General features: G+C 36.5%; 1 protein-coding gene and 1 long non-coding RNA gene across 2 annotated transcripts; both read left to right on the top strand.

The window, feature by feature from the left end:
* The first annotated feature begins 7,147 nt into the window (after positions 1–7,147).
* LOC124297866 (uncharacterized) lies at positions 7,148–7,658 on the top strand. Its single transcript, XR_006906672.1, has 3 exons — positions 7,148–7,247; positions 7,344–7,438; positions 7,528–7,658. It is a non-coding gene; the product is annotated as an uncharacterized LOC124297866 (long non-coding RNA).
* Positions 7,659–8,884: 1,226 nt separating this feature from the next.
* Positions 8,885–9,793, top strand: LOC124297098 (uncharacterized). The gene is made up of 2 exons (XM_046747723.1): positions 8,885–9,107; positions 9,207–9,793. The coding sequence occupies exons 1-2, from the start codon at positions 8,885–8,887 to the stop codon at positions 9,791–9,793; spliced, it is 810 nt and encodes a 269-aa protein (XP_046603679.1).
* The last annotated feature ends 392 nt before the right edge of the window (positions 9,794–10,185 follow it).

Genomic DNA, 10,185 nt, shown 5'->3' with positions numbered 1-10,185 from the left:
TCAAAATCACCTAGTGCGTCAAGTTCTCAAGTTGAGAATTTATCAGTCTAAAATCTCAGTGCTTAAGCTACTGTTTCAAGATGTTTATCTCTGTGGTTGAAGATGATGCCGATGTTTCCACAAAGTATCCAAGTCCAATTTTGATGATATGTGGAGACTGTCGTGCTCTAGTTTCTTACAACAATCTTATTTTCGAATAAATCGCATTGAATGCTTTTTATGGAGTACTTGTTAAGGTATTTAAAAATCTCGCCGATAGTCCATCTCGTTTCGATGGGGGAGATGGTGAAAATTTGTAACACACTATTCGTTTTATCGTCTACTTTCGTAAAATTGAATACCTGTTTCGTAAACGACATGCAAAAATCTGCAGAGAAGGATTGCTTTCTATTTTCAGAGGACACTTTGTGTCCTGATAAGATTTGCACATTCCATACTTTGGTTAATATTCCGTACATTCACAAGATTATCTTCGGAATTCTTCAAGCATCCGTCGTTTCATTTGTTCTCATATTTCCGCCGATTTTATACTGTCGGTAATCGGCGAGACGCATGACTGTTGCACTCTCTGTATCTCATGCATTAAAAACAAAGCAGTTCGGTCAGCTCCTCTTTCAAATCTTCATCCACTTTTCCCAGCTCTCTCGCTCTCGCACTTCATCTCTCATCCCGGCTGAACAACTTGAGCTAACATCGGTTTATTATCATTACAGATAAGTAAGGTATGGCATAAGTGCGGTTGGCGGGGTTACTGACTTGGCTTTTCTAATGATTGAATTACAAATTATGACTGTGTGAATTGCGAACGATTCCTAGGGCATAGAATATAAAGTGCATTGACTTTTCACAACGGCAATACATACGCTAATTCCATAAGATGACTATAAAACTGCCGCGGATTTCAAAGTATATAATGCATTGCCTTTCGAAGAACAATCGAACCCCTCGTAACTCCCCATCAACACTTATAAACGCTTTCAGTGCCTTTGGCGTAAGTTATTGACTTATGCACTATGTGTTAATTAGATTGAATTGTTTATGAGGCTTGCACGTACACCATTGTAAGGTAAAATAATTCATGTGAATTTGAACCTACCGCAAAAGTTCTCCATGACTTTTCTGCTTAATATGGTAACTGGACGTGTCAGATTTCATAATCCGTTTTAAGTGTATTGCGTTATTGTACGTGTTCGAAATGAAACAAAATCAAAGATTTCTCGTCGACAATCCAAGCGCTTTCACCGCAAGGGATCAAATTGTGTTTGTGTAATAAGCATTTTCCTTTCTTTTTTTTATCAATTTGTTTTTGTTTCTGTCAACAAATTTCTAAATTTTTTTCTCTGCTTGCCAATAATTGGTGGTGATTGGTGAACAGTATTTGAAATATTTTAGATACAATTTTTGATCATCACGCAGTCGGTACTGAGAATACAATTCACTGACATGTATACGAAATGAAGAAAACGTAAAATTGTTTCGGGAATTATAACCTAAAAACGAGCGATCAACTGAAGCTGAAGAAGATGATTGTGCATTACAATCGTTAATGAAAAGACGGAAAATGGACTTTTGACTCACCTTTACCTGAACCTGCAGGCCCTCGGAAGGGGAAATGGACTCGCAAGCACTCGGCCGCAGGGGCTGCTGGTTGTGCACTGAGGGACAGACCTCAGTTGCGAAACCAACCCCCGGTCGATCATCCCTCCTTGCTGCCTCCACCTTTGCGGTTATATACATACAGCTGTTCCCATGGTGACCGTCACCGAATAACCTACACTGTCCCACCTGAGTTCTGTAAATGATTACACAGAGATATTTACCAGATATCGAAATTGTTACTTTGCAACGTGCCATCTAGTGAGAACAAAATGAAACCAATGCAACCAGGCTGACAGCTGACCGTTGGCCGTGTTTTTTCGCGTGTGGATGGTAGAACATATGTTATTAATTATGTTTGATTGATTTATATGAAATGAGTCATTTGAAACCCCATGAATTACGATTTGACACCATTAAAATTACAAACTTAGGTTATGTGGTTATATCATGGCACCAACAACCAGGCTCTCACCTCATGAGGACGTTTTCCAATATTCGTACTTGTATCAGCATTATCGATCCGCATTACTGCATAAGTACATGGATAGTATGGTATGGAGGTATGGATCCTCGTTTAAAAAATAATTAGTACTGATGAAAAAACCACTGCACGAAGCTTAGTTACTATCAAAACCACTAAGTACTTAGAGAATCAGGTGTCGATGCATAGTTATTTCGGGACGATTATTTTTTCAACTACTGGTATTGGTAACTTTGCCGATATTTCAAAAACATTTAGTTTTTCGGAATTAGTGAATCACGGTTTAACTTCATTTCATTTGGCATCTGCTCTGCACCTGTATGTTCGCATATTCGAAGCTAACGATTGCTGTCATTTTAACCATACAAACTACTTTTGATAGTTGTAAACCGTCTTACAGAATATGAGTTTATCGTGATTGACCACTTTGATCGAATCAGTGGCGCTCATTTTTATCTACGTTCCAGATCTTACCCCATGTTTTTCCCGTTAATGAAATATTATTTCAAGTCTCTGTTAACATTTTTCCGCATTAGATCATTTTGTCGCGTCTGAAGATCTAACTCGAAAAAAACAGTTTCTGTTTTCTCAAAGGAGCTGCTATGTAGCTGTAAAGATTGGAACAATTTCTATTAATTTCATCAACGTGTAGATTATGTTTGTCGTGAATCATAACGGGGTTTTTTTATATCCCAAGTGTATGCGGGTATCTTCTATAACAGCTGTATTCAATTGAAAAACAAATAAAATGACAGCTCCTGCTGTTTCGCCTCGTCTCGCCTCTAATTTCAGTAAGTCTGGTATAGTAGATATATAATGCCAGGGCACAGGGTCCTCTCATATGTTTGTTTACACGTCGAAAAAAGGCAGGATGTCTACATTCAACATTCTCAAAGTTTCCCGGAACATAAATTCAATGAATCAGATATTATAGTTATACATACCCCATGTATTATTTAATCTTTATAACATGCATGCATTCTGTAGAAAAGAATTATCTTTTGTATCGTATATATTCACTGTACAGTACAACTTCATTTGTTGTTCTTCTTTACTGACGCATCATTTTATCAATCATGTTTTTTTCTGCTGACGGAAATTGCCGTAATTCCTGGTGACCATATAAATCACTAGTGCATTCTCGTTTTGCGTCGTTTGAACGCGACAAGACAAACTAGCCATCATTTTTGTGTTAAAATTTGCTGATTTCTGTTAAATCTACCGTTTAATATATTGTAGATCTGAATTAACATTTACAGTACAGGAAATGTACTTATAGCTAGCTTTGAAACGGTGGTGATTTCCACAGAAGAGATATTAACACAAATACGAAAAATTCAACATCAATGCAAATTATTTCCCAAGGTATGAGCCATTATACCTGATTACGTAAATATTTTTTTCAAAGCTGCAATCGTTTTCACATGCGACTTTTGAAATACGCTGAAACAACTTCAATTCAAACATCACGCGTAGTGGCAACCTTCGAATATCTCCAAGTGTAATTTCTTGACGCTACAAATTCGTTGAAATGTCATGAAAATAACAAGATTTTGACAAAAATCCAATTTTACTTTTTACCGGTAGATGCCTATAATTTTATTTTATTAAATCACATGGATTCAAATTTGGTTCAACGAATAATAGATTTTGCACAAAATTGCAATAAACATTGAATTTGGAACTGATGATATATTACAATTTTAGTTGGTCTCCGAACAATTTATTCAACAAATCACTATTTTCCGTACACATAATACCTTGAAATGCAGATTCATCTTCATCCCAATGGTCATCTGGATATGATAACTGAGGTACGCGAAAAAAAAGAAGTTTTTTTTCAAACGCGCATCGAAATATCGGTAGAGCATTTCATATAGAATATCTCAGCCAAATATGAGCTGTTAATATTGATATTTAGAGGTGTATATTTTATTTATCCCATTTTCCATTTAAATAATACGTAAAAAAAAATTGGAAAACCTTTGAATTTTTTTTTTCCAAAACGGTTTCATTTATAAACTATGCAAGTACAGATTCTTACAGGAAATTTTGCACTCTTTAAAAAAGGAATGAGATAGAATTTGCCTAACTCTAACCGATTAAGGGATATTCGCCTATAAACGTTGAGTCATCTTGAATATCTCTTAATAGGTTAGAGTTAGGAAAATTCTATTTCATAATTTCTTTTAGATAGCGCAATATTTCTCATAAGAAGCTGTACTTACGTAATGTATAAGTCAAACTGCTTACGAGAAAAAAAATTCAAGTTTTCCGACTTTTTTTTACGTGTTGTTTAAATGGAAAATAGAAAAAATAAAATAGGCACCTCCAAATATCATTGTTAAGAGCTGATATTTGGCTAAGATATTATATTTGAAATGCTGAACCGGAATTTTGATGTACGTTTGAAAATTTTTTTTTGTTTTGTTCGGTACACCCTAATGATAACCCTGATCCGAATAACGTACTTTACGATACATGACCTGCCGTGCGCAAGTTTCGGAAAGCTGAGCTTGCCACGATTCCAAACACGCGTGTGACGCAGGTGAGTCGGTATTGGTGCTCTGTCACAACTACACAAGTGCCAGGTTACACGTTTGACCTAGTTTAAGGTTAGCCAGCGCAGGCATTCTCATTGATCAATAATATCCCGGAACGGAGCTATAGAGACGTAAGTGGGGGTATGGTTATAGGAAAAACTTGAACGCTGTCAAGGCACACACCAAGCTGCCTGTACTGTTCTTAAACTCTTTGAGATTGAAGAAATAAATGGCACGTAAAAATTATATTTTTTCAGATTTTTTGTAGCGGAATTTTCGAAAATCATTACGGGCATGGTCTGATTAATTTCAATTCGCGTCAAACAGGCGCGGACTGGCGTCATGAAACCGGCCTATGCAAGGGAAACATTTTTGTTAAGTTAATGGATACGAATTATTTTATTTATGGATAAAATTTCATTAAACTATGTAATATAGCCATATAGGTTATTACTAAAGGAGTAAACAGATAAGGTTTGTGTTGTTTTGTTAAGGTTCATACTTTCAAATTTCTCCGATTGCCGCTTGGACTCCTTATTCTGATTATAAGACGGTGCTACTCCAGCCCTAATACTGTCTTACTGCTGCTCAATCGCGTTTTGGATACTAACTTTTCATGCTCATAAATGATCATTACTCGTGATTTTTTACTATTTGATGTATTAAATACTAATCGAGTTACGCTCTTTAAATCAATTCTGAACATATTTCATTGTTATTTTATGGTCAGAACTCAGTTATAGTAGAGTATAGCGTAACACCTGTAAACAAGTCACAACTGATTATTCAAGCAATCCTAACTTTAAGTTGTAGAGTTCAAAAATCATAAAGATGGATTCCACGTCGTTGGTTCCAGGTAACGCAGAGATGGAGAATGTCGTTAGCTGATGTGGCCCAAATTTCATGGACCCACATCGATCTGTTTGTCACCGGCCCACCGGGCTTTATGCCCGATGGCCCGACGGCCCAGTCTGCGCCTGGTGTCAAAACACTCAGTACACAGATATATTGCACACCACCTTATTCTACACAGCAATATTCGACAAGACATTATTTGTCTCAGGTGTTATTGAACACGGACATGCATTTACCTGAGAGCAAGTACCCTAGGGATAAGTGTTCAAATCTAGGGTATGAAATTCCATGTAATGATTGTGGCAAATGCTACATTGGCCAAATTAGTAGACTTTTAAAAACAAGTATTAATGAACACAAGCGTAACATTTTTGCGGATCAGGACAGACAAACGGCCTTGACAAACCACAGGATGGATTATACGTTCAATTTTAGTAACCTTAAAATCCTCTGTCGTGAAAAGGATTATAGAAAAAGGCTTATTTTGGAAATGTGAATCTTAGATCTGATACTGACAAACCGACTGACGTATAGCACAGTTTGATTGCGAACGAGCTCAATAGATAACCCTTCTTACGACAGAGGATCTAACTATTATGTCGGTAACAGGCGATAGATAGATGATAGGCACCATGATGATGTCATTGAACAGACGCAATGTTTTTAGTTGTTAGTTTTAGTCTACATGAGGTTTACCGTACTTGTCAATTCGTGTCAATGGTGTTTCTCCTTGCACCTTCTCTTCCTCTACGGACACGGTTTAAGGGATCGTCTCAGTGTGAAATTTTCAAAAAATTGTTTTTTTTTTTTGCATTATCGTATAGTATACACTGTTCTAAACATTCTCTCAAATTTTTAAATCGAAATTCAAATTATTACGGTCGCTACAGCGTTTCTTGTAGAAATGGAACGGGTTTTCTACCTGCGCGAGTACTAAGGTGCTTAGGTTCTATAACCTTGCAGAATAAACTGTCCAAGCATTTCAGTTCGTTTTTAACATCCACCACGGATAGACGTACGAGAGAAACCCCCAAGAAAAAAATCAAGACCTGGCATCGCCGATTGATCGTAAGTAAACGATTTATATAAACTTTTCCAACTTCAATCTTTAAACGCGTTTTTCTCAGAATGGTGTTTTTCAAAACGGTTTCCACTCTCAAAGGAAGAGCTTTAAAGATATCTAGTTCCAATTTCGGGAGAACATTTTAAACGTCATTCTTTATCGCGCTATGGAAGCTTTTTTTTTTTTTTGAAAACTTCCTATTTTTTTTTACGAAAAACTGTCGAAAAAAAGGGCCACATTCGACACTTTTTGTTCAAACCGCCGCCATTTTGTCAAATTTGAAAGAAGAAAAAAAACCGTCCATAGCGCGATAGCGACTTTCCTACAGATCAATAATCTTTTTGAAATTTTTTTTTCAGATCAAAATTGCGGCCGTCATCGTGGAAACCGTGCAGCACCTTTTTTTTTCACGTGAAATTACAACAATTTATACAACAATGATGCACTCAATAAATAAACTTTAAAAAAATCATTTTGTATTCTTCATAAACCTATTTATTTATGAAAAAAAAACCGGACCGATTAGTTTATTTGAACATTAAAAAAAAAATTCGCGAAAATCAGTGATTTTTCGGAGGGTCACACTGAGACGATCCCTTAAGTGTCGGTAACGGTTCTCAAGGTTACCGAGAAACTTATTGATTTGTATGTGCTACCACGTTACCGAAATACTCAGATAAGTGGAAAGTGGAAGCTTTTTATCTTGGTAAGGATGATTCGAAGTGAAATAAAATATTTCTTTGGTTGTCGCATGCCTATTGACAGTAACGGTAAATCTAACCTGACTCTTTCACGATTGTAGTTGACAATATGTCTTTATTCTCCCGGACATGACTGATTTGCGAATGACCGTGTTACGATGCGGTTATTTCATTCGTTGTTTCACGTATGTTTCGTGTAAGTATAAGACGTTAATTGTTTTCCCTTCTTTTGATGTTTATATTAGTTGTCAATTCACTTTGTATGATGTGAATAAACTTTTACAGTTCTGAGGATGGCCCCCCAAAGGGGCGAAACGTAAAAATGAGACTAGTTCTTGATTGACCTACGACACCAAAAAAACATCATTATACATCAAGAAGGTCGAGAAACACTTCCTACATTATTTAACCTTTTGAGGGGCAGTGGGACGTATACGTCACACCTATTTTTTTCCATATTTCTAGTATATTTTTGCACTTTTTATGTGCTCATAAATACTTTTTAGACTCTCAGATGCCGAAGTCATTAAAATTCCATGCGAAATTGTAATAATTTATTTATGCATATGTTTTTTGTAAGCAATCATGGTGAAAAAACTCGTTTATTTTTGAATCGTCTTTTTTTTACGTATTCCCCAGACACAGTTTTATAATATATATCTCTTTCAGAATTTTCCGTACTCTAGTTTAAAAAAAAAAAATTGGAAATTTCGGAAAATTACCGCCATTTTAAATTTCGTAATTCTGACTCCAGAATCCTAATCAGCGATCCCGAAAACTTATTTTCCATCTATGATTTTTTTAAATTGTTAGGTAGAAAAATGTTCTTAAAAAGTTGATACGGGCTGATTCCACGTGAAGGTTATTTGATACGGCGTTCCTCTGATAGGTCATCCTAGTAGACGTGATTACACGTTAGTATTTGATTTCAAATAAGGCGCACGGCATTTGTTTCGATTTTTTCATTATTTAACTACAGCATTTGGATGAGTTAATAAAATAAGTCCGTGCCGAATAACACTTAATACGACTAATGTGACGAATAATGCTGGGTGGGGTGACGTTGTGTGCAACAAGTTTGTGTTCAAGGTGGTTTGAGGCGAATGGAAATTAGGTGAATCAGGCCTTCCGTATCTCACACATATATCTGTCGTAGGCATCTAATAAAATCGGGCATTTAATTAAAAGCCTAGTCATCTAATTAAATGCCGGCATTTAATGAAAATCGTATTGATGTCTTTCATTCACCATTATCTGCCTAGGGATTTACTTAAATGCCGGCATCTAATTGAATGCTGGCCGGATCTCCAGGCAAATAATAAAAAAATCAAATGTATATCCACGCACGATCCGCCCGTGTTTACCGCGCATGTTCACCTAGCGACAGTTTCAAAACAAATATTATGCCCAATTAATTCAGATAGAAGCAGTCGGTCAGTAACCGTTATTGAGTATACAGATTCGCCAATTTATAAATCTTTGGAAATTCTTGAAAATGGAGAGAAGTGGTGTTTGTGAAGAATCATTTTTGCAAAAAATCAAGCATATCATGGATTCCAATAATGGGAAAAGAGTGATGTGGGATTGTGAGCAGTTTGAAAGAGTGAAAACGATTTTGAGCAGAACGGAAGCGAAAGCAGATATGTCTCACTACTACTACTTCAAGAAATATGAATTGTTGCAAATCGGGTCTGTGAGTAGTATTGTCTTGAAGCGGAGTAGCGAGAGTGACGATTTAGTCTATATGGTTCCAGTGGAAGGTTATTTCGAGAAACTGTTAGAAGCTCATAATCAAACTGGCCATGGACGTCGAGATAAGATGCTGTACTACATGAAACAACAATGGCGCATCCCCAGGAGTGCATGTGAGATTATTATTAGTTATTGTGAGACATGGTACTGAGTACACAGGAAAAAACCCAGGAGCATATGTGTATTGTTTGTGGATCTGGTGTATCACTTAGACGCAGTGACATGTCAGGAATGTGATCTGGAAACGCACATTAATTGTGGGACCTTGGCCGATCAAGATACATTTTTTTGCTCGTTATGCTCAAAAGAAAAACATATCCATGATGTACAGGAAGATTGCCATAGTAGGCAGAAATTGGCAGTAAATAAAATGGTAACATTTTCTACTGAGGAATTTCCAGAATTGGCTGCTGGAGATTGCATTACACTAGCAGTTTCAACTGTAGATCGAGCCTCCATTGACTTCAGCAGAATCTTGGGCGTTGTTCTAGATAAACAAAATGAAGTATATCAAATCGGAACTAAGGCAGGAATAATGAAGGGTTGGTCTTCTCGACCGGAGATACAGAAATCAGGAGCCAGTATGATTACTCTTCTGGATGTTCGGAGAGATAATTTTCTTACTCTTAGAGAAGCAGCGGTGGCGCAATCAAAATGCGGGGGCCAAGGTTACAAAAAATGTAACTGCAAAGTGACAAAAGAGCAATGTTCGACAAAGCGGTGTTCTTGCTTCAAAGCCAATATGAAATGCGGATCTCGGTGCCACAATTCTAATCCTTGTGCGAATAAAGACTGTTAACTACATTTTTTTTCTAAATGAATTATAACAAATTTTCAAATGACTTATATAATATTATTATGTTATATGATTTTCTAGCTGACTATAATAGTTTAATAAATATGACGCGTTGATATATTTCATGGATATACATTTGCTCTTTTTATTATTTGCCTGGAGATCCGGCCGGCATTCAATTAGATGCCGGCATTTAAGTAAATCCCTTGGCAGATAATGGTGATTGAAAGACATCAATACGATTTTCATTAAATGCCGGCATTTAATTAGATGACTAGGCTTTTAATTAAATGCCCGATTTTATTAGATGCCTACGACATATCTACGGTATAGTATATTATGTTACAAGTGTGGAAACTGGGCGATTTTCCATGAGTGTGAAGTTTGCAGCGTGA

Source organism: Neodiprion virginianus, chromosome 2 (assembly GCF_021901495.1).
Source record: "Neodiprion virginianus isolate iyNeoVirg1 chromosome 2, iyNeoVirg1.1, whole genome shotgun sequence".
Taxonomy (NCBI): Eukaryota; Metazoa; Arthropoda; class Insecta; order Hymenoptera; family Diprionidae; genus Neodiprion; species Neodiprion virginianus.
This window is presented reverse-complemented; position numbering and strand designations above follow the sequence as displayed.